Genomic DNA, 25,794 nt, shown 5'->3' on the forward strand with positions numbered 1-25,794 from the left:
GATCTCTGCCATGCACCCAAACAGTGGTCTACCCCCACATAAGGGGTATCAGCATAGTCAGGACAATTTGCCAAATAACTTTTGGGGTCCAATTTCTTCTGTTACCCTTAGGAAAATAAAAAATTGGGGGCGAAAAGATCATTTTTGTGGAAAAAATATGATTTTTTTATTTTTGCGGCTCTATGTTATAAACTTCTGTGAAGCACTTGGAGGTTCAAAGTGCTCACCACACATCTAGATAAGTTCCTTAGGGGGTCTAGTTTCCAAAATAATGTCACTTGTGGGGGGTTTCGACTGTTTAGGTACGTCAGGGGCTCTCCAAACACGTCATGAGTCCGATTTTAATTCCAGACAATTTTGCGTTGAAAAAGTCAAACGGCGCTCCTTCCCTTCCAAGCTCTGCCATGCGCCCAAACAGTGGTTTACCCCCACATATGGGGTATCGGCATACTCAGGACAAATTGCACAACAACTTTTGAGGTCCAGTTTCTCCTGTTACCATTGAGGAAAATAAAAAATTGGGGTCAATAAGATCATTTTTGTGGAAAAAATGATTTTCTATTTTTGCAGCTGTACGTTATAAACTTCTGTGAAGCACTTGGAGGTTCAAAGTGCTCACCACACATCTAGATAAGTCCCTGGGGGTCTAGATCTTAATTTCAGCCAATTTTGCATTGAGAAAGTAAAAGGGCGCTCCTTCCCTTCCGAGCTCTGCCATGCGCCCAAACAGTGGTTTATCTGCATATATGGGGTATCAGCGTACTCTGGATAAATTGCACAACAACTCTTGGGGCCCAATTTCTCCTGTTATCCTTGTGAAAATAAACAAAAAATACATCTGAATTAAATTTTTTGTGGAAAAAAGTTTAATGTTAATTTTTTTGTAAACATTCCAAAAATTCCTGTGAAGCACCTGAAAGGTTAATAAACTTCTTGAATGTGGTTTTGAGCACATTCAGCGGTGCAGTTTTTAGAATGTTGTCGCTTTTGGGTATTTTCTATCATATAGACTCCTCAAAGTGATTTCAAATATGATGTGGTCCCTAAAAAAAAATGGTGTTGTAAAAATGAGAAATTGCTGTTTAACTTTAACCTTCATAACTTCCTAACAAAAAAAAATTTGATTTTACAAAATTGTGCTGATGTAAAGTAAACATGTGGGAAATGTTACTTATTAAGTATTTTGAGTGACATATCTCTTTGATTGAAAATTCAAAGTTGGAAAATTGCAAAATGTTCAAAATTTTCACCAAATTTCCATTTTTTTCCACAAATAAACGCAAGTCATATCAAAGAAATTTTACCACTATCGTGATGTACAATATGTCAGAAGAAAACATTGTCTGGATCACCGGGATCCATGGAAGTGTTCCAGAGTTATTACCGCATAAAGGGGCAGTGGTCAGAATTGTAAAAATTGGCCCGGGCTTTAACGTGCAAACCACCCTTGGGGGTAAAGGGGTTAAAGCGCCTTTGAGACTATTGTAATTGAAGAGCTGTAATTCCTAAACCTTACTCAAATTAGGATGTGAATACCCTCAAATTAAAGCTGAGAGTCTGCACTTTAAGCCCCATATTGATTATATAACTGTATGTTTAATAGATTTTTAAAAAGAACAAAAATGCCAGAACTTGTGTCAGTATCCAAATATTTCTGATCCTAATTATTTGTATGAGTTTATATATAGCTGGGCTGCTATCTGTACCCTGTTTACCCCTCTGTTCATTTTCAGTTATGAAAATGAAGTCATCGTACATGAATTAAGCAGGACCAGATTCTGATTTTGGTTATTTTTATTTAAGGAATTTTATTTGTGTTAGTCACTAATGTGCTTTGGAGCAAAAGGACTGATGATCTCTCCTTAAAAGTCATTGACTGGTAAATAGTAAGTTGAGGACTTAATGTACTGGACTGGATGTGCTTGATCGGAGTTTCTTTAATCTAGTCCTCAGAAAACACCCCAAACACAACTAATACAATAAAGGGCCAGAGTAAGAGGACCCTGCTCTATAACTATTTATCACTACTTTTAAAGATGTATAAAAAAAATTACCGTAGTTCAGTGTACAAGGGGAATAGATCGAATTGCAATAGATAAATTGCTAGAAATGGATGAATTTTGCTTTGTTATTGCTTAAAGGAACCGGTTAACAAGATTTAGGCCTAAAAACTGCTACCAAGCTGTAATTTAACTGTAACAAGTTCACCTTGATGACTGATATTTGTATTCAAATGGCAGTAATAATTAACCAGAACTCTCTCCCCAATAGTAAAATTCGCCGGTCCCACCTCTTGGATTGATCGATGCTTCAGAGGCATGTAGTTTTTGCTGTTGTAGCCAATGCCGGCACATGTCCTCTCGCACATGTGCTGGATGCCGCCACTTGCGGTTGTTTGTGAGGATGCATTGGGCGTGTCTGTTTCCAGTCAATCCAGGAGCGGGACCAGCCTACTTGACTTGACAGCACAGTGGCTCCATCCTCAGGACTTCTTGCTTACATTTTTATGCTAACAGTTCAATAAATTTTTACTGATTATGTATAAGCAAAGTTCTTGAAAGGAACATAAGGCTAAGGAAATGCCTTCACCTCTTACAATTTCAGAGTAATGATAAGTCTGTGTAATAACTGTTAACCTTGGATTAGGACATATCATTCATTCAATAACCTTGTATAAGTAACATAAATATAAGGAGGAGAGAAAAGAGGCAAAAAAGAGAGTGTTCAAAGGAAAGTGTCGGGATGCCACATTTTTGTACTATTAAATACAAGATTCTGGGGGTTTTTTTTGTCGAATCTCTTACAATCTAGTGCTGTATTATTGACACCAACAACAACATGGAAAATAGACATCAAATCTGCAATATATGCATTTACCTTTACAGTAAATATCACATACTCTGCTAGTATGACTAATAAGAAGCATATTTTACATTTTCTTTTAATCTGAAAATATTTGTACAGCAAATAATTGTTGCAATCATTATTTCCCTACAACAGTGACTCATGTTTCCTTTCTTTTTTTTTTTTTTTTTTTTTTATTTAATTTTTTTATACACTTATGGAAAGTAACTAAACTTCTGCTCTGTTTTGTTCGTTCATGTTTTCTGGGGGGTAAATATCTAAAAATGGAGTTATGAAGTGCACCACTCAACCACTAAACTAAATATACAGCAAAATAGAAGATTATAATTCATCATATGATATTAAACTCTTGCATTGTGCGGATTAGATGACCAGACGTCACCTCTGCAGAGCCCTGTCATGATCGCAGTGGTGGTTCATAATACTTGACCCCCACTTCATTCATTGTCTATGATAGTTAAGGGGTAGGTTGTTATTTTGGGAATAAACCATTAATTCGTCCAGGGTTTTTTAGCTCACAAAGGATTAGTTAGAATGTCTATAGTTGTATCACTCATAGTTGAATTATTGCTTTATTGCGCTGATTTTTGCATAGAAAATTAATGTTTTCCATGCTATAAATCATAAGAAGCCCCCCAATACTCTCAAAAAAAAAAAAACCCAAAAAATTAAAGCCTCCCCCCAATAGAACGCTGCTAAATTTAGTTGGATCGGCTGACCATCTAATGTGTATGGGGATCTCTCTAACATCCCCTGATATCATCTACCAAAGAAAAGAAGGATCAGGCTTGTTGAATTTCAGCACCTGATCATTTGGTGGACACATGCATATGCATGGGGGAGTTGGGAGAGCCATCTCTTGGCTGACCATTATCAAAAGCAAGGTGCACATTTTGTTTACCGTAAGGGCGTTTTATATTTATTCCAAGGGCTGATTAAAGGGGTTGTCTGCACAAATTAAAATTATGCCCAGGGGACTGAAAAAAAAAACCAAAAACTCAGCTGTACTCACCTACAGGTACCAACCTGGATCCAGCACAATCCATTCTAGTCTGTACAGAGACAAAAAGTGGTAATGTTGTTGTTCCAGTAATTGCTGAACCACTGTGGCCACATGTGGGTGTTAAGTAGCTGCCAAGACTTATATGGGGTTTTGCCACAAATGTAAAAGTATTATTATGTGCAGCTTCTGAATGAAAGGTGATGTTTACTGTATTCACATAGCACCTGATACTATTTAGTGCATATACATATTTATCAATTGGTATGGATAAGGAGACTGTCTTCTCTTACGAAGTCTGGTCTTTCCAGAGGCTTTGCTGTAATAAATATATTAACCCTTTTTTTCATTCCTGTGTTGCTTTCATAGTATAAATGATGCCTGACGGTATCAGTAAACTGGCATCTATCCTACCATAACTTGTTCTGTGTTTTATTCGCAGCCTATGAACATACTGTACAGCTTGCTGTGGGGCGGCCTGATGACGGGTGGTGCAATGTTACTTGTATGGTGGAGCACAAAGCATCTGGGCTGAAGCCACTGACTTTATTCGTGTGACGTAAAGTACTTTACTGCCAACCAGGCAGAAGTCTACTGTAAAGATTTCTGCGACAAGAAAAAAAACTCCTAACTGAAGACTAACATTATAGACAGAGCATTTACTTGTATGTGCTGGATATGTGTGTGTTAAGCCTCAAGTTTTTCATTTTCCAGGATACCTTTATTTTAGACTTTCTGCATATTTTTCTTAATGCTGAAATTTTCATCTGGTAAATGAAAAAGCATCAATCAATATTGTATCGCTGGAGTGCAAATAGGACAATTCAGAAAAAAAGAAATTTAGCCTCCAGAGCGCACATATACATTGCATCAACCTCGAGTTACACTCCATCAAAAGGTTGTACAGTCTCATTTTCCTATTTTTTTTTTTTTTTTAAAAAGGATGCCGGCACTTAAGAGATATTATTACGTCATCAACTATCCTGACGTTTTACAAGCATGTCAGCAGAGATTATTCCTCCATCACATGTGTTACAGAGTTGCATCATGACATCAGTTACCTTCTCCTGGTCAGAAACAGAAAGTACTGGAAATATGTTTGGACGATTTTGAGCAACCAGAAAAACTTATTTCCCTTTTTTTTGAGAATTTTTAAACCATAATGTCTGAAAATGTCAATATTATATTCTAGCAATCTTGAGGTCCGCAGTAGTTGGAGGCTTGAGGCTTAGTATATTTATATAGATCCATATAAAAGAACACTTTAGTGAGTATTTTCATCATGCTTTTTCGAATACATTTTTTCTTTACCAACTAGCCAAGTCTGAATTTATTGGACCACTGTGATCTTTTTTTATTTTTATATCTGCACCACAGTACAGGAGAATAATGGTGCTGCGCAGATGCGGGCAGAATTTTCTTTACTTTTTTATTATGACCTCTTGTTAAGAGGAATAATTTTTGTTTGCATTTTTCAAAAGATTACCATCATGCTACATCATAGAGACGTACTTTTCTAAGAAACACCACAAACCCCTCATTCTAATGGGAGCCTGGACTCAACAGAGCATAACTTTAGATACCGCCAAGCTTTTGTATAATTAAAATGACCATTTAAAGACACGAAAAGGGGTTTAAAACAGAACTATATATAAAATTGTAGCTTCTTTTTATTAAAAAAAAGTGCCTAAAGGCAGTTTTACCCTAGGTTTACATGCCAATCTATATCGGTACAACTGTTTGAAGCCATGAGATGTAATATAGGGTAAACTGAACATAGAATAGGAACACATACAATCATATTTATCCACAAAGTCCTTATATTTGGTTCCTATCACAACCAGGTTTAAATACAGTTTTTAGAGTATGTTCACACAGGGTCAATACACTAACGATTTTTCATCTGGACTGGCGGATGGCAAATCCACAGTGTATTAAATGGTAGCAAAATGGATGAGATTTCAGTACATTGTGACAAGAAATCTGAAATTGCTAATTTTAAAGAAAACCTGTCATCTTCCCAAAGATAGATAACTTGCAGATTGATAGCATTCTAAAGATTGTTAACTTGCAGATTGATAGCATTCTAAAGCTGACTGCCTGCTGGTCGGAAAACTTTGCTATCGAGACGAAATTAACTTTCTTCCTCCCGACAGCATCCAACAGTCATAGAGGCACAGCTTCAATCACCGCTTAGTACATTTGTACATAGTGAGCGGCAGCTGTAAGAACGCCAAGGCACATTGACAACCAGCTCTGCACTGTGCAACAGCCAGGCAGCTTTAGAACGCTATTAACCTGCAGATAAACCCCCAAGTCTGCAAGTCATTAGTGTTTGGGGACATGACTGGTTCCTTTCAAAAGGGTTATCCAGTAATATTTCATTTATTTTTTTTTTTTTTTACTACGACCTAAAAACTGACAGGCATGTAGTGGCTAACTACCTGCCTGATGTGTCTGGTGCCGATCTGCCAGCAGAGCGCGGTCACAGGCTGCACCTGTCGGCGATTCAGTGGCTCTCTACAGAGCACCTGCTTTTCTTCTGCTCTGCTCTGTTGATGACTGCTGATGTCATGCTAATTGCCAAACTGTGAGGAGTCGGCTGCCAATCAAAATGACGCCGGCAGTTACACTTCTTCGACAGAGAAGCCCGGATGAAGAAGAGCCGCTTTGTTGACGTGGAGCAGCTGACTGGCATGAGCAGTTGGTGACCGCTCTGAGCAGGTGCTAGTTAGAACACGCAGGTAGCAGCCTTTATTAACAACTACCTACTTGTTAGTTTTCAGGTCTATAGTTAAAAAAAAAAACCTTTAAATACTGAACATGTCAACTTACAATATGTTGCATATTTTGTCCATTTTTTTGCAATTCATAGCAAGAATTCTTTGGCAAATCCGTCACAAAATCTGCACGTAAAGCATCTGCCCTGTGTAGTCATACCCTCACAAAGGAGCATAACTGTTGCTCCACACATATTCTGCCTGCTTCTTATTTTCATGAACACATTTATTAATACAGAGTAAACACGCACTACAAAAAATGAATGAAATACGTTCTATTTTGCTCATATATTGATTCTGTAAGTAGGATTCCTGTAGGCAGAGAAAATAATGTCTATGTAATCTGTTCTCCTAGTTAGAAAACGCAGAACTCCTGTAAGTTTTGGGTTACATCATTAAGTTACGGATGGAATGATTCAGAACTATGGAGCTTCTGATTCTACAAATACAAAGTTATCAGGACTCCCCATTTGTAGGTAACAATAGACAGGATAAGTGTACAAAATAAAATACTATTAAGAGTATCAAGCCAATTAGTATAGAGTGTTTGGTAACAATAATTGCATTATGTCCTCATGACCTCGCTTACAATTCAGCAAATGACTCCCATTTATTTTGAAAGATTTCAGCGAGTTTGTGTCAGAGAAAGCTCTGGCGTTGAATGAACTACAGGGAGATAAATTTGCATTCTTTTACAGGCATAGTAAACCCTGCTCATCTTGTGGTACGTTTTTTAGTCCTAAATTAATCTTCTTTATGTATTAATAATATCTGTTTTCTAAACTGGTTAATCCCTTAGTGTCAGCACCTTCTCATTTCTGTTATAGGTTTATTCCCATCTTGGCAAGTTATCTTCTATCCAGAAGATCGATAAAAACTTACTGACCACTGCAGATCCAAACTATCAGGAGCACCGCCAATTTCAAGAATGGAGATCTAAAATGCTCCATTTATTGTCTATGGGTGTGCAGGATATAGCCAAGCTATCTCTTGCAGTCCCAGAAACAATAAAAGGCACTCATATTCCAATCTTATGGAGCATTTTAGTACCTCCTTCTCAGAACGAGTGGGGATTTCATTGGTTTGACCCTGATTGATCAACAAGTTAAAGGGGACCCATTAGCTGATTCATGCTGCTCACACAACCAAATTAGACACTGGTTTCATTATTGCAGATGTATGTTTTATGCTGAAACAGACATGTAGTACTTTAAAAAGCAAGATGTGACTGCAGTTCTGAGATGACTAGTCAGAGGAAAGTTCCTAATGGTTTCAACCCAACCCTTTCCTTTTGACAGATAGGTCTCTACTTGTACAAATGCTTCAGAAGAGACCTGTCAGCCTAGGGTAGAAGCTGCCAGGGACCTGCCTTTATCTAGTCATCTGAGATGCATAGACCCCAAGTAGTTTCACAAAGTGTTTTTTTTCTGAACACTTTTGTTGTATATAGGTAATAATTTGGTAAAAGGACAAAAATGTTAATTTTATTCACCATTTTAAAAATGGGCCTGATATACAGTACATCTTGTATTACGATCCAAATTTGCTGTCAGAAATAGTCAACAAGGTTCTTGACTGGCAAATCCATAAAGCTGACCATACACATTAGCTAGCTGATAGTTGGGTTGACCATTATCTTACCTGACTTTCCCCCTACACAGGAGCGCTCAGCTCGGAATAATGCTCCTGTCTTCTCTATGAATGATCTAGCAGTGAATTGTCTTCAAATTGAACAAAAGGATCGGCTGCTGAAATCCAACAGGTTGCATCCTTCTCTCCTCTGACATACTCTGGTCAGATGGTTAGGCGATCCCACCAAAGTTCAACGGCCCTTTATCTAATGTCTGGGGGGGCTTTAACAGCCTAGCTGATTTCCTGTCTTGTAGACTCCCACATCAGGTTACTGTAGACTGGTATGAAGACTACACTTCTCAGATGGCAAATCATGAGAACTAGCTCGTCCCAGTCATGGAGGCAACAAGGAACAATAGGAAAATTGTAAATGCAGCTCTGGACTATTACACCAGCTTTAACTTAGAATCAGTGAAAGGGAAGTAATGCAATGTGTTTACAAAGTTAGGTTAGCGTAAAACGTCCGATATCCATGGTCTGTTTGCGAACTGTAATATATGAACCGGCCACGGGTGTCCTCACCTGAACGCAATAGACTTGTAGGCATGTATGAGAATGCTGAGTTTGGGCCAGGAGACATGCGGCGAGTCCAGACATAGTGGTCCATACTCAGAAAATGAATATCTGATGTGTGAAGCCAGCCTCCCTTAGATGCAAGTGGTAAAATGCTATTCAAAGTTAAGGAGGGCCTACACTGCTAGACTGCCGGTGTTAAACAACCTCCAATGTGCAACATGTTTGCTTATTGGCAGTCGTTTAATAGCCTGTTACGATCAGTAGTAGATCATTCTGTGCGTACAGGCTGTCATTGCTCTCGGCATCTTTTTACACTGAGTGATGTGCTGCCCAGAAAGGTATTATTTTAAGCGATGCAAAACACTTGCTGCTGTCACCTTCACAGTTTTAGGTTTTCGAGGAAGTTTTTACTAACTATTATTAGTCATCTTATCATAAGGTTGCTCTCAGAAATGAATCCACATTTCTAATTTCTTTGCAAGAATTTTAGGTGTGGTCAAATCACTCTAGTTCTCCAATTTCAAGCTGAATTTGAGTAGTTTAAGCACTGATATTGTACCACAATATTCTCGTTCTGTATTGTTACAAGCTGGCAGATTTTTTTTTTTTTTTTTAGTTGTAAAGGACATTTGTTCTGTTGGATCTCCACCAATCTGATGTCGATTACATATGCCAGTGCTATTCTGTCAGCGACTGTCCTGAGACCAGAGCATAAAGTTAACTAAGGCTAGGCAAAAGAAAAAACTATTTGGTACTAACTTAGCATAGGGGTACTACACGCATTGGGAGTACATTTTAAAAAAGAAATGCAATTTAGGGGACCCTGGTAATGGTATATTATTTGAGAAATCATATGTTGGTAATACTTTTGGTCATTATACTTATACATTTAGGAGAATTAATATGTTGAGTCGACTTCTTATGATATTGAACTAGTTAGTAAATTCCATGTAATGTATCGACTTGACATACCACGATATAATACCTTATGGTGATATTCCCAGCCAATAGTAATGGGGAACTCTGACGGTGTTGTATGTTTAATAGTTTACAGCAGGCGTCTCCAGCCTATGGATATCTAGCTGTTGCAGAATTACAACCACCATCGTGCTCCACGAGCTGGCACCCATCAGGACAGAATGGGATTTGCAGTTTTGCAACAGCTGGGGAGCTACAAGTTGGATTCCTCTGGTTTACAGCCAAACGGCTTGATAATCACCAACCAGGTCCTCAAGGGAAATGTTACCTTGACACCCACGTGCCTCCTTTTTATACATGTAAAATTGTATTTAACATTTTATTTATGTTTGAAATGCTGAACTTGTAAGCTAACCATAAAGTCCTTCCCCCTATTTTTATATCTACACTGACACTGCATTGTGCTTTAAAAATGACTTGTAGCATGATTAACCATTGTATAATAGTGTGAAATATGGGAAGCCTTTCATTGCAAAATGAGGGTGGAGTAGCATGGTTGTTATAAATTTCCCTTTTTATATTCTCTATTTCTGTCCTACTCAGAGTTTGTGTATTATATATATGATAATATATATATACATACATATATGTACTTCTTATCTGCATGTGTAATATACATATAATATGCATTCTCATTTCTGTTTCTTGATATAGGTTTTTTTTTTAATACTATATTTTTCTGATCATGTGTATTGATAAACTTGCACTTCCAGACATGTAATTGGTTAAAGGGGTTCTCTAAAAATCATGACTTGTGAAAAATGTAATTTTTTTGGTGTGTTTCATGACATTAAAGAATGAGTTGATTTGAGTTTTGCATGTAAAAAATAAGTGCTCTATTTTTTTATTTTTTTTTTTATTAAAGACTACATGTACAGCCCACTTTGCCGAGTTGGCCAATAAAGAACGTTATGATCATAGCAGTAAGTGATTCATGTAAGTAGTAACCTGTGCCTACATGGTGACTTTGGCTATGATATAAAAAGAAAGCATCATTAGGACTAGGAAAAAATAATAATTTGTGTAACACAGAATCCCTTAAAATGTATAGATTTCATTGAATATTCATTAAAAAACACCACCCAGTGTATTAGACAAAAATGTGTTCAAACAACAAGATACAAGATAAGTATACATAGTCTGATACTAACAAAAAAGTAACCTTAGGGTCCCTGGTTAAACCCTATATGACCACTGACTGAATGTGGAGGTTGGCACCCTAGAAAGAACGATAATTTGGCGTCCTCACTCAGCAACGACTGTCCCAATCTTTCCTTAGTAAGCCCTGTACTAAAACAGGTGGGAAAACATATAGCTTGTGCAAGAGATGAATCATAGATATTCAGAGTAACGAAGCCATGTGATGAAATTAGTCTTTCATGTTTGTATGTATAAACTAGGAATAAAACCCTAAAATATGATACACTTAAAAGATATTTTACAGGTAGTATGTCCCTCTATTTAAAGCAACCACAGGTATATTGTCCTTTTGGAATAAACTCCACCCTTCCATGAAAACAAAAGCACATTAAAGTGCAATAAATGCAAAGCCCAACCATAGAGTGTAACCTAGTGCACAAGACAACCACAGATAAGGTATACTACACAGCAAATGGAAGTAGTAAAAAAAGGGGGGCTTATCCCATGTAGGAGATCTCGCCTGGACGCGTTGCCACGTCCATACGGTTCATCAGGAGGCCCGATAGGAACCTGGCTATGCCAGAAATACTAGGTGCTTGGATAGAAAAAGCATACCCCATTGACTTTGGCTATGACACAGATCTATTTCTCTGTATGTTGCTGTTATATTGCAGCATAGTGCAAGTGAACTGGGTCGCATTGCAACCCACAAGGTACAGTGACAAGCAAAAACTTGGATATGTTGTGACATGCTTGTCACCTTGCTTGACAGTGGGACTCTGTTCACTTGCATTACGCTGTGACGTAGCAGTGGCACAACGGTCTTTGAGCATACAACCTATGTTACGGATAAAGTCATATTGTATCCCTAGTCTTGATGGGTCATCAGATCTAACAATTATCTGAACTGCAGAGACCTATTTTCTGATTATCCGATTGATGGTAATTGTAGCCCCCATAGTTTAGAATCTAATATACGACCAAATTTGAAAAATATCTTTATGTGTAAATGTAGAACGAATGTTGACATCCCAATAGATATCTACATGTCTGTCTGATTATGTTGACCAAGGTTTATTCATTACCAATTCCTGTACAATTTTCCGGTCCTTTCCAGTGCATCAAGGGGAGGACACTCAGAAAGGTAAAGTGCCTGTATATACGAGATAGCTGTTACCCGAATTACTGCTTTCTCTCCTGACTTTTCCTTAGGCATGCATGCTCAGCTCCATCAAGCTTTCATGCATTTTTATTGGGAGAGCAGAGTAGGCCTCTACCAGATACTTGGGGTCAGCTTATCTACTCTGAGAACAAAATGATCAGGCATGTAAATGAAAACTGTGTGATTCTTCTCTAATAAGGCAACTCCCCTCCACATCAGGCTTCCACCATAATCTGGACACTGTAGCTGATATGAGTGAAGGTTTGCAGATGGTCCCTGAACATGTAACAATGCCCATTGATTATAGTGGACTTTTATATTGTTTTGCATTAACTTTGCACATGTGAATCTCGTTACACAAGTCAAAATTGCTGTATTTTTTGTAAACTTACTGTTCAAACCTGGAGAACTCCTTTAATGCGATTTCTCCGAACCTCACTTGTATGCTGATAACTGCTTTGTCCAAATATTATTATCCAATGGAAATGCATGTTATTGAAATCTCGTATGACCTCATGTTTACTGATAACCCAGTGCAGCCTCCGAACCAATGTTCATCATTACAACACTAGATGCAGCCATCCTGAGAGCAAGGGAAATATTTACTGTACTTTACCAAATTCTTGGTTTCGTGGATGTCTCAGTGACGGCTGCTGCTGAATCGACAGTCTTAATATTGCTTTGTGCAGAGAACACTGATCAGTGTCAGAACTGCTTAAACTGTATGTAAGGAATTTAATGAGAATGTATCAATAAAAGCTTGTGTGAACTAAAAAGAAAAACTGTTTCCAGGATGTGTCATTCATACTAATATACTTTATTCTCCTAGTTCATGATCTGCCAAGTACTATATCTTGGTGATGATGGAAAAAAAGAGACCCTGCCACCACAATGATTTATTGCAAGTATAAAAATCAATATGAGTTGTTGAGAATGGGCTGCAAGGGTTTGTGGGTGCTGGGCAATACAGAAAAGTTATGGTTTGCAAACCATTTGCGTTTTATGGTTTTGTTCACATCTCTTTTTCCAGCAACTTGAGAATATACACTTGGGAGTGCTTTCCCACATGATCCTGCAGGCATACAGTACATGCATTCAGATCATATCTCAAGGGAATCCATTTTGCATATGCTGCGATGATGTGCATCAGCATACTTTTTTTTTTCATTTTGTATAGAAATGTCATGGTGTTTGTGCATATATATATGTGTGTGTATATATGCACACAAATATATATTTTTTATAGATCAGTTATCATTTGCTACTGTAGGTGAAGTGTTAAAATGCTTTAGTTAAAGAAAAAATGTGACTTGCCAAAAAAAAATATTTAAATACCTTGTAAAATTCTCTGAGCTCCCATGACACTATTACTCCTTTCCGTTTTTCACTGCGTCACTCCATTGCAGAGATATTCACATTTGTTTCTTCTGGAGAGCAGTATGTGAAATCTCTGCTTATAGTGCAATTTGGCATTTCTTCTGAGTCTTCTCTGGGAGCATGTGCTTTAACTCATCCATCCCTCCCAGACACTGCCACTCGAAGCTATGCAATTAATCTAGCTGTCTTAGGTGATGTTCACATGTTCAGTATTTTACATCAGTATTTGTAAGCCAAAACCAGGAGAGGAGCAATCGGTGGAAAAGTAGGACAGAAACAAGTCACCACTTCTGCATTTATCACTCGCTCCTGGTTTTGGCTTACAAAGACTGAGGTAAAATACTGACCAAATACTGAACGTGATAACGTGGCCTTGGACACTGCTGAGCCATAACTAGCAGCGTCTAGGAGGGGTGAAAGCACATGCCCCCAAAGAAGACTCTGAAGAAACATTCAGTTGTGCTACAAGCAGAGATTTCACATACTGCTCTCCAGGGCTGTGGAGTCAGAGTCTGAGTCTATTTTGGTGGAGTCAGAGTTGGTGTCATGGAAATTGAGGAGTCGAAGTTGGAGGTTTGGCTTACCGACTCGACAGCCCTGCTGCGCTCCATAAGAAACAAATGTAAATATCTCTGTGATGAATCAGGAGAGCTCAGGGATTTCTACAAGATATACAAATAAAAAAAAATGTAACAAGTGACAGGTTCTCCTTTAACCCCTTAAAGGGAATCTGTCACCCCATTTTCGGCCTATAAGATGCGGCCACCGCCTGTAATGCTGTTGATAAGCCCCAGGTGTAACCTGAAAAATAAGAAAAAAGAGTAAGCTTATACTTACCCGGCGTTCGGTCCGGTCCGATGGGTGTCGCCGTCCGTCCCGGCGCCTCCCATCTTCTAGAGATGACATCCTCCTCCTTCCTCGGCTCCTGCGCAGGCGTACTTTATCTGCCCTGTTGAGGGCAAAGCTGAGTACTGCAGTGTGCAGGCGCCGGACCTCTCTGACCTTTCCCGATGCCTGCGCACTGCAGTACTTTACTCTTCCCTCAACAGGGCAGATAAAGCACGCCTGCGCAGGAGCCGAGGGAGAAGCAAGGAGGAGGACATCATCGTATGAAGATGGGAGGCGCCGGACCGTGACACCCACCGCCCCCCGGTGAGTATAATCTAACGTGTTTTTCTTATCTTTCAGCTTTCATCGGGGGCTTATCTACAGCATTACAGAATGCTGTAGATAAGCCCCTGATGGCAGTGTCGGCAGCTGATAGGGCTAAAATGTGGTGACAGATTCCCTTTAACCCCTTCCTGACCTTTGACGCCAAGAAGGCATCATGAAAGTCTGCCAATCCGACCCATGATGACTATGTGGCGTCATGAAATCATATCCCCCCGTGGGTCGGGTGACCGGGGTCACTGAAAGGTCACCCTTCCCGCACACACAAGACCCTTTGTGCTTCACCCCAGGGGGGGTGCCTTAGCCCCCGTGGCTACGATCTCTGTTATGATTGAGTCACCGAGGAAGAAAAAACAAAACACAAGCTCAGCCCAGAAAATCAGAGAGGTTGGAAACTAGCGGATTGCAGACCCCTAATCCTATCACACAACTAGCAGTAGCCGTGGAGTGTTCCTACGGTGATCCTAGACACCTCGTCACAGCCGGAGATCTACATATGCCTAAAGAGAGAAAAGGGAAAAACTGACTGCCCCAGAGCAGACCACAAAGCAATAGGCAGCCCCCAACATATAATGACAGTGAAGCAAGATGAAAACACTAACACAGATAGAAAGATAGGTTGAGCAAACGATGGGGCCCAAGCTAACTAAAAAGGACAGGATAGAAAAGCTGCTGTCTGTAATCCGAGAAAACCCTGCTGAAAATATTACCAACAGAACTGATAAGCAAAAAGGACCCTGAAGTCACTAGATTTCAAACCCTATATCAGCACTCAGAATATTCTGGAAGCAGAGCAAAAGAACACTGATCAAGGAAAAAGAATCCAGCACACCCCTGGCCGGGGATGGCTGAACTCCAAAAAACAAAGTAAACAAAACAAAGACTACTAAGTTCAATAGCAGAGCAAAAACTTATCTTTGGGAAGCAGGAATCAGACTGGTCTCAAAGAATCCAGCAGAGAAATCACCAGCGACTCAGAAGGGCGTCGGCTGCCTTATATCCAGTCAGAAGTTCCCGTTACCCAGTCACCATCCACCTGATCAGGTGTTTGGTAATCAGCCTCACTACCATCCTTCACCAGAAGAGGGAGATCCTTGGACGCAAAAGATGAATGAACAGATGAGCTCACAACAGATCTCTCTGATTGGCTGTTAAAAGTGAAACAGCCAATTAGAGCGATTTGTAATATTTCACCAATGAAATGTGAAATATTACAATCCAGCCATGGCTGATGCTGCAATAGCATCAGGCATGGCTGGAGACACCGATCCAACCCCCTCCCACCGACTGACGGGGCGATCAGCCCCGCCAATGATTGATGGCGGCTATCTGCCACCGTTAACATCTGCTCCCCTCCCCCTTCCCTCCGCTCCCCCCACCTTCCGATCCCCCCCAGTACCTCCTATGTCCCTCTGGTCGTCCCGGTGTCCCGCCGTCCCGGATCATGGGCGCCGCCATCTTGGAAAATGGCGGACGCTTGCGCAGTGTGTCCGTCGAATCTGCCGGCTGCAGATTCATTCATTCATTTTGATCACTGTGATAAACTCTCACAGTGATCAAAATAAAAAAAAGTAAATAAACCCCCCCTTTATCACCCCCATAGGTAGGCACAAATAATAAAATAAAGAACATATTTTTATTTTTTCATTAGGGTTAGAATTAGGGTTAGGGTGATCTGCAATCACGTTTGCGCCGATGGCTAGAAGTGAAGACGTGCACTCATCGGTGCAAGTTAAATGCCGCTGTTGTTAGTGGAAGGTCCTGGCTCTAATACTCAGTCATCACCTGCCCTGTATGGGCTGCACTCGCTGCATGAACTCACTCCATACACCTGCTTCCAACTTGCGCCATATATATACGTCGCATGTCGTGAAAGGGTTAAGAATATGACATCAGATTTGCCAGATTGGCTTTAGTTTCTGAAATATTAATTAAATACAGTAGAATTCTGTTTTCTTCAAAAAGTTGCTTTTCTAGCATTGTAAGCCTACAAATTGAAATGCAAAATAATTATATGGGGTATTTTATTACCTAAGACAGGGTTCCCCAGCTCCAGTCCTCAAGGCCCAGCAACAGATCATGTTTTCAGGATTTCCTTTGTATTGCACTGGTGAAGCAATTATTACCTGAGCAATACTAAGGAAATCCTGAAAACATGATCTGTTGGTGGGCCTTGAGGACTGGAGTTGGGGAACCCTGACCTAAGACATTGAGTCAGAAGCCAGACCAAAATACCAAAACCTATTGCATTTGTAATCACACACAAGTTGCATTTGGGGGAACAATGCATTATTTTCATGGATGAATTATCTAAAAAAAACAAAAAAAAAACGAACCAGTTCAACAAATGTACTGAGATTTTTTAATTCCACACCCTTAAAATAGCCTATATCCATTCAAAAAGCAAAAAAAATGTTACAATTGTCTACTTTTTGGGACATGCGAGACTATAACTGTACTACACATTGATCAGAGGCTGTTGAAGTTCAAACATTTTGGTTTGGAAAGTTTAAATTACAGGAACTCTCACTGGAGTTTGCTGGTTTGCAGAACCATGAGGTGTGTCTATGCTTTCCATGGAACTGGCTTCCAAAACAGTTATCCTGAAAATGCCAGATTTCTCCTTTATTGCTGTGGCTAGGACTAGGCCTGCAATCTGTCATCTACATTTCTTCTCATTGTAATGGAATGAGTGAGTACACTGCCATCAGAACTTTAATAATGTCATATCCCATGTGATAAAAATGCTATTTAATTTGATGTGTCTACAATGTAATAATAACTCATCAAGGGCTGATGTACTGTAATCTTTAATGTGTTGACAATTTCAGCGCCTTTGCTGTGGGGCAAAGCCTCTAATTAGAGGATATCCTCCCACTACTACATTCTCATTTCTAAATATGGAATGGCTGAGTTTCCCTGTCATTCTTTGTTGCAGTTTTATGCAAGTTAACTACATGTCCTTAATAATGCCAGTAAGACAACAGAGAATTTACTAAGTAATGTTTACATTAAGGCAACACTAAAAAGCTTATAGAAGCTCAGCCTATTAAAATTCTACTACAATCATTCTCACACATGTATAGAAATGAGATGTCTTAAAGTTCCCAGTATTGTAGATATGCGACTAAAAAGTAGGTGCCGCATTATTCACCAGTATTGTACCTCTTTCACTTTGTGAAGCGGATAATGTTACTTTATGGGGCTATTCACGTACGCAAATAAAATCTGTGCATCTGTAAAGGAAAGATTGAAACAGTATATTCGGAAGTAATACAATCTTCAAATAAATGTAATATGTGTCATTTTGTTGTTGTTTTTTTTTTAAAGCGCACAAAAAAATAGATGAATATTTGTGTATAGATTTTTTCATCAATTGTGACCAATCATGTAAAATATTGCATTGCATTCAATGCATTGTTTGTGAATTGAAACATATTGGTTGTACTAGTCGTAAACTAAAGAGAGTAGCAGAATATATGTACGATATCACTGTCAAGGATGAGGGGATTTAATGGCAGCTTACAGTTCTGAAAACGTGCAGCTGCAACAGGACACCTGACTCAGCAGGTGGCCCTGCCTTCTCCACTTCAAAGAAGGAATTTACACCCTCTCGCCAGCTAGCTAGTAACCAAACTCCTACCCGAAGACCTCCTGCAAAGCTGTGTAACTGCTTTGTTTCATAAGGGATATATAGACTTATCATACATCCTAGCCACACACCAGTTACATTTTGGAGGTTTCTGGAACTGGCCGAACGCCGACTGTGGTCTCAATCCCTTCTAGCACTCCAAGGTGAGGTGTTACATAGAATGGCTAGTAGGAGCCAGGTAGCAAAGCTGTGTTTGGTCTCAACGCATAGCATGGGCCCGGCTGGATCTGATGACACCAAAATCGCCTCCTTAGGACCGTCCATTAACCCCTTCCCCAAGGCTGTTTGCACCTTTATGACCAGGCCAAGTTTTACAATTCTGACCAGTGTCACTTTGTGGTAATAACTCGAACACTTCAACAGATCCAACTGATTGTTTTTTTTGTGACACATTGTACTTCATAATAGTGTTAAAAGTTATTCGATATGTGGAACCCCGACACAAGTGACACTATTTTAGAAGATAGACTCCTCAAGGAGTCTAGATGTATGGTGAGCACCTTCAACCCCCCAGGCTTCACAGAAGTTTGCAACGTTGATCTGTAGAAATCAAGAAAAAATATTTTTCACCCAAAAATGTTGCATTAGCCTCTTTTTTTTCTTCATTTTGACAAGGATAGTAGGAGAAAATGGACCCGAAAATCTGTTGAGCAATTTCTACGTGAATACCCCATATTTAGTCAAAAACTACTTATGAGGCACAGCACAAAGCTCATAAGGGAAGACGTGCCATATTGGTGTTCAAAATTTTTCTGGACTGGTTTGAGGATGCCATGTCACATTTGTAGAGCCCATTAGGTGCCAGAACAGCAGAACCACCCATAAGAAACTCCATTTTGCAAACTACACCTCTCAATTAAGTCATCTAGGGGTGCAGTGATTATGTTGACACCCCCAGTGGGTCAAATTTTATACTATTAGGCTATGAAGAAAAAAAAATTACATTTTTACCACCAAAATTTTGTTTTAGCCCCAGATTTTACATTTTCACACTGGGAAATTAGTAAAAATGGCATAAAAATTTGTCACACAATTTCTGCTGAATGTGAAAGTGACTACCACACCTGTGGTATGCCCAGAGAGGAGGTAATGATACGCTTAGTGAGATAACAGTCCATTGAGGTACAAGGCCAATAGACCGGACGGTCACAACTTGGCTTCTCTAAATATCTCCATGGAGCAACGCAACAGGTGGGTCCCACTCCTGGCCCCCACAAACATATCCATGGGGCTCAGGTGACTGGTGGGTCAAAATCCTGACTACCCCAAATGTATCCATGGATTTGGCATGGTCAATGGCGCAGTTCTGTATTTTTCCAGCCAGGGCCATGATCCCCTAAGCTGGCATCCCGTAGAATGACAAATCTGTGTCTGATGGAACCATGATGTCTTGGCTGCTGTCCTGTAGAGAGTCTCTGGTTCTTTTGGATGTCTGGCTGTCTTGGCTGAATCTGTCTTTTTCTGCATATCTGGAGGCTTGAAACCAGCATTCTCAGGTAAAAGGGAAGAATGGTGATCTATTTGCATAGTTTTTCCTCCTCTGTTTTGCAAGTCAACAAACTATCTGGCCTGGACAATGTGTCATTAGCATATCAGCAAACATCATTGATCAATAACCACTCATGAAAGAAGAATCAACATTTCAGACTATAAAATAATAAACCAACATATACTTACCTTTCCGCTGTAGTCCATTTAATAACGAGTGTCCCATGGCGATCTCACGTGTAGAACAGTCACATCGGGAGATGTGACCTCTCTACACTGCTCTGGTGATACACTGCAGGAAGATCACCTCCTGTCAGTATCACTGCGCTGCTGTCAGAGGTCGTGCTGTCACTTGCGGCACCATTGCGTGAGAAAATTCTCACACAGCGGTAGTGCCGTTAAGTGAGAGCACAAACTCCGGTGAACTCTGTGATGCACTGCAGGAGCTATTATATCCTGTCAGTGTATCACCAGAGCCGTGTAGAGTGGTCACATCTCCCGATGTAACTGTTCTACAGTTGAGATCGTCGTGGGACACTCGGTAAATGGACTGACGGACAGGGAGTATTTGTGTTGGTTTATTTTATTTTGTTGCAGGAGACGAAGGGTTCAGGGATTAGACTATGCAGTAAGTATGGTAAAATAAGATTCAATAAAGGAGTCTGTTATTTCACATAAAGGACTTTATTCTGGCTGTGTATTTACCATATAACTATAGGATTAGTAATGGATAGGTGTCTTATTGATGCTTGTCCATTACTAATCCGTGGGCTTTTAATGTCACAGGACAATACAAAGGTGACATCAACCCCACACAGATTACCCCACTTGAGACCGCTACAGGCCAAGTGGGAAAAGTGAGGCTAAGTGCCAGAATTGGCGCATCTAAAAGATGCGCCATTTCTGTGACTGATGAGATCTGATGTTTTTAGCCTGGGGGGTGCCAGTATACATGGCCCATTCCCAGGCTATTAGTATCAGCCCGCAGCTGTCTGCCTAGCCTTTGCTGGTTCGATTTTATAAGGGGACCCCATGTCAATTTTATTCTGGGGTTCTCCTGCAAACTAGCCAGTAAAGGCTAAGCAAACATCTGTGAGCTAATATTAATAGCCTGAGAACCTTTACGGTGTGTGCACACGCTACAGATTCTGTTGCGGAGTACAGTATCTTTATATTCTATGGAAAACAAACCGCAGTGCACACGGTGCAGATTTGCTGCGGCTTCAAAACCGCAGCATGTCACTTCTTTGTGTGGAATCCGCAGCGGTTTCACACCTGCTCCATTGTAGAGGTGTCAAACCGCAGGTTAATCCGCAGATAAACCGCAGGTCTTTTGACCTGCGGATTTTGCAAAATCCGCACGGAAAAATCGGCAGCAGAATGAGCAGCATGTGCACACACCCTTATGGCTATTGGCTCCTTCCCAGAATATTAACATCAGCCGTCGGCTTTCCCTCTGCTGGATATGAAAATTACATGGGAGCCCACGCATTTTTTTTTTAAGTTTTTGAAAAATAAACAGATATTGCGTTTCACACATTATAAGGTGATATGTGAGCACTATATGGCAGTATGTGAGCACTACATGGCAGTATATGAGCACTATAAGATGGTATATGAGCACCATGTGGCAGTATATGGACACTTTATGGCAGTATATGAGCACTATATAGCAGTATGTGAGCACTATATGGCAGTATATGAGCACTATATGGCAGTATATGGGCACTATATGCTGATATGGTGGCATAGCAAATGTTAGAGGAGATATATATGCTGTATATTATATTCACTTATATTTGTTTTGTGTGTTGTAAGGTAGCGCTTGTTATTAAGGTAGCGCTTGTTATTAAGGTAGGGGACATTCGTTAGGCAGCCAAACAACCAGGTCCGGCACGGGTTTCTCATATAACTCCAGCAGTCCATGCGGTTTATTAAGCATCATAAACCATGAATCAGCAACAGAAAGTTCATATCAACAGCATAGCGTCCATGACAGAGCTCCACTCTGTTAACCCTGTAGTCACACAGGTTATGTAATGTCCAATACGCAGGCTCCCTAGCCTCACCCCGTGGCCGGGTTACCTGATGGTTGCTTCACCACACTGCAGACGTCCATTCCCTCCCCTGGGAACTCTCAGGAACTTACAGCCATTAAACACAGCGTCCACACATGCTGTTAGGAAGGCAGCCTCATCTTCCTCATTCGGTCTCACGTCAGCCCAGACAAGACCAACCGGGTCCAAGCATTCACTCATGTGACCTACCCTGGCCACCTTATATGGTCCATAGCCACGCCCACCAGATCACATGGCTATGACCTCGTCACAGGTCCTTCAATCATTCACACACATATACGATACTATGGCATTCTAGATACCCGCCCCTAGGTGGGTTTATTGGTAGTTGGTCCCGCCCGTCTCACCGGCTACCTGGAAAGCTCTCCCTGACACAGTGTAGCGAAAGCTCAGCAGTACCTCTGCTGATCAACACACATATTCAAGCTTCCATCCCAAGGCCACCTACCTTGGGATACATAACGATCATTCAGCATCCTGCCACTCATCCTCTCTCCTGGGACACCCACACAGTGCCCCCTAGCGGACACAGTGGTCACTATACCACATACCTCCGCCCTCTGTTCAAACTTGTGGGGCTGAACACACATTACCCCGGGATCTCGACACCGGGCACCCATGTCACCTTGCCCAACAGGTCGAGAGAACCGTCTCCGTCTGTTTTGTCTGTCATTTGGCCTCATCTCTACGTTAGGCCTCCCCCGCCCCCAGCAGTCAGCATAACGGCCTTGATCTTTGGCCCTCCAGTCACAGTCTGTCTGCGTCATCAGACACTTTAGTCATCACACTCCTCCAGTGCGCTCCATCACCTCTTTTTCGGTCTATGCGTCTGGTAACAAATGGCACATCACTACGTCTAAGTTCGCTTTTCAGTGCATTAACCTCACGTTTCATTGCATCTCCTGTTTCTGTAGCATCCTCCAGATCACGCTGTAATCTACGGTGCAACGCATTGGCATTTTGAGCCTCCTCCGCTTCTTCCACCTGGCGCTTCAGCTGTTTCAGCCGAACATTATTTTTCTCCGCCTGGCCTTTGTACTGCTCAGAATTACGCCTTTCATCATTCGTTTGCATTAGTACCTTCAGTTTTTTCTCCGCACGACATACTTGTTTGCTTGCAGATTGTCGCTCTTTAGTTTCAGCTTCCAGCTGTTCCTCCTTTGCTTTTAACTCCTTATTCTGGCGATCTAACTGCTGACGGGCATTCTCGTTCTTCTGAGCATTACTACGTTCTGCATTCAAATCAGTATTCATCTGGTCAACCTGAAGTGTGGCCTTTCTCAGCCTGTCATTGGCTAATTCAATGTTGCCGTGTTCTTCCTCCACTCCTTTTTCCAGCTTAGCAATGCAAGACTTTAACCGCCTCTTTTCTTCCAAAGCCAGAGCATCTTTACCACTGTTGTTGGCAATCACCTCAGCCAGTTCATCTCTTTCCTGCTGTGCTTGCCTCTTAGCATGATCTGCAGTTGCAAGCTCCTCCTGCATATGGATCATCTCTGCTTCCATACTTTTCAGTTTCTTCTTATCTTTCCTCTGTTCACCACTTGGGCCTGGCCTCTGTGAGCCTTCGTCCCAGTTCTTCTCCCACAGAAGACCTCTTACTGTTTCTGTTAGTACTCGTATCTCTTCTCTGAGGGACTTATTCAGACCTTGCCACGTTGCCAGGTGACCTTTGAGCTCGGAGACTTCCTTCTCTAGCTCTTCTAGTCTGTGCTCCCTTTTTCTCTCAGAGCCACAGTCACCCCCAGAGATTGAGTCACCCCGATCATCCGAGTGAATCATCCAGTTACCGTCAAACTGTGTGTCTACTCCAGTCATCTTATTACTCAGGTCACCATCAGTCCTGTCACAAGACATCAGGTCCGTAAGTTGGGCAGATGTACCCCTTCTTCCGGTCACTCCTACAACTGACTTGTCCACTTTCGCAAGCGTCACCGTGTCACTGTCTGCTAGCCCAACAGTAGAAATGTCTCCAACCCCTTGCTGTAGAGGAACTCCCCTCTCCTACAAGCCAGAGAACAGTCTAGAGTCGCGGCCTATAACCACTGGACATGACAGATTCGGGACTATCGCTACATCCTGTCCCTCGATGTCCCAACCTGTCTCAAAGACTACCCTGGCGACCGGGCAACTCTTAGTGCGCCCGTGGTTGCAAGTAACCCCCACCTTTCTGCCGGGTATCTCGAGCAATCCGCACTAGAGTCACCGGGCTCCCAGGGTCGACCAGACCAACTATATCTTCATTATCATTCTGGAGGTCACACCCCTTGGTATCGTGCCGGCTGGGTAGTTCACTAGGCAGGACAAACATAGGTCATTTGATTTGCTCCTGGCAATAGTTCATCTGTACCAGCCTTTTCACATCAGGATGCTCTGCCCCCATTCCCCAGGACTCCACCCCATTTTGGTCGACTATCCCCTTTTGGGACTCCACCCCTTTTGGGGTTACCACCCCCCTTTTGGGTCATCGCCTCCCTCTGAGACTCCACCCCTTCTTGGGTTATTACCCCGATTTGGGTCATCGCCCCCTTTTGGGATTTCCCCATGTCCTTTCTACAGGTCTCCATAGACCACAGTTCACACCAAAACAGTTTATGTCTTTAACGATACCACCTAAGTTCTTGTTGGCACCACCACAGCTCCTGCTGTCCCCGATCTCCGACTCCTCCGGCTGCCGTTCACACACAGCATCTGGTGTCACCTTCGTAACCCCGCCGAGTTACAGCAAGCCGCTTGTCACTTTCAAAACCCTGCCGAGTTACAGCAAGCCGCTTGTCACCTTCTTGACCCCACTGACCCACAGCACACTAACTTGAAAGGGAAAAGAAGAAGAGAAAAAAAACACCACACAAAACTCATGTCCTGTCTGTGTGCTATTCAGGACGTCCATCTCCTCCTGACCGTCCAACACACAGGGCGCACCGGGTGCTATTCAGGGAGCCGACCCTCCTCCCAGGGTTTCCCAACACACCGGCCTCACCAGGTCCAGGGGCTTAGCGGGTGCTATTCAGGACATCCGTCTCCACCTGAGGCTGTCCAACACTCACGCCTCACCAGGTCCAAGGTCACATCACGTGCTCCAGGGATCTGATTCTTCTCCTAGAACCTCCCAACACTGACCCTCCAGGACTTTGCACACTGAACCCTCTAGGTACACAGTCTTTCTCACTGACCCCGGTCAGTACAACACGGACACCTGTCCGTTACCTGTGTCAGCCACACAGGTTCTTGGGTACCTCTTATCCACAGAGGCACCCTATAGCAATCCACAGTCTCTTTGTCTGACCCCGGTCAGCACATCACACGGTTTTCACGACCGTCACCTGCCGGCCGCGCAGGTTCTCGGACCCCTCTACCTCAGAGGTGTCCTATAAATCTTTTCCACTGACCCCAGTCAGCATATCACACGGCTTTCAAGACCGTCAGCCCTCCTTGCTCATTGTTGCCATCACTGCAACATGTGCTGTTGGAAACGTTGACCTTAGCAACCGAGTTTTGCAGTCCTCATCCGTTGCTCCTAGCAACAAGGCTACAACACTGGCCATAGCATTCTCCACCTATTGTAAGGTAGCGCTTGTTATTAAGGTAGGGGACACTCGCTAGGCAGCCAATTAACCAGGTCCGGCATGGGTTTCTCATATAACTCCAGCAGTCCATGCGGTTTATTAACTCCTTTCTGCCATATGACGTACTATCCCGTCCATGTGCCCTGGTCGCGGCCGGGTGTCAGCTGATTATCACAGCTGATACCCGGCACTATGTGTCAGGGGCAGTCACGGACCGCCCCTGACACGTTAACCCCTGGCACACTGCGATCAAACACAATCGCAGTGTACCGAGAGTTTAGGGAGGCATCGGGAGGGGGCTTCCTCCGTGTTTCCCTGAGACCCCCACAGCAGCGCAATGTGCAATCTCTGACAGCAGCATTCAACATGCTTGGGCCGGAAGTGTGTCGC

The 25,794-nt window shown here is 41.8% G+C and overlaps 1 protein-coding gene across 5 annotated transcripts in view; it reads left to right on the forward strand.

The window, feature by feature from the left end:
• LOC141101628 (uncharacterized) overlaps window positions 1-12,855 on the forward strand; it is a 271,446-nt gene extending 258,591 nt beyond the window's left edge. For all 5 annotated transcript variants that reach the window (XM_073590816.1, XM_073590818.1, XM_073590817.1 and 2 more), the window contains one exon: window positions 4,308-12,855. In XM_073590816.1, the coding sequence (XP_073446917.1) occupies window positions 4,308-4,400 (93 nt within the window). In that variant the 3' untranslated portion in view covers window positions 4,401-12,855. The remainder of the gene's footprint in view (window positions 1-4,307) is intronic.
• Window positions 12,856-25,794: the final 12,939 nt, after the last annotated feature.

Source organism: Dendrobates tinctorius, unplaced genomic scaffold (genome assembly GCF_039654945.1).
Source record: "Dendrobates tinctorius isolate UK_male_01 unplaced genomic scaffold, ASM3965494v1 ptg000120l, whole genome shotgun sequence".
NCBI classification, from domain to species: domain Eukaryota; kingdom Metazoa; phylum Chordata; class Amphibia; order Anura; family Dendrobatidae; genus Dendrobates; species Dendrobates tinctorius.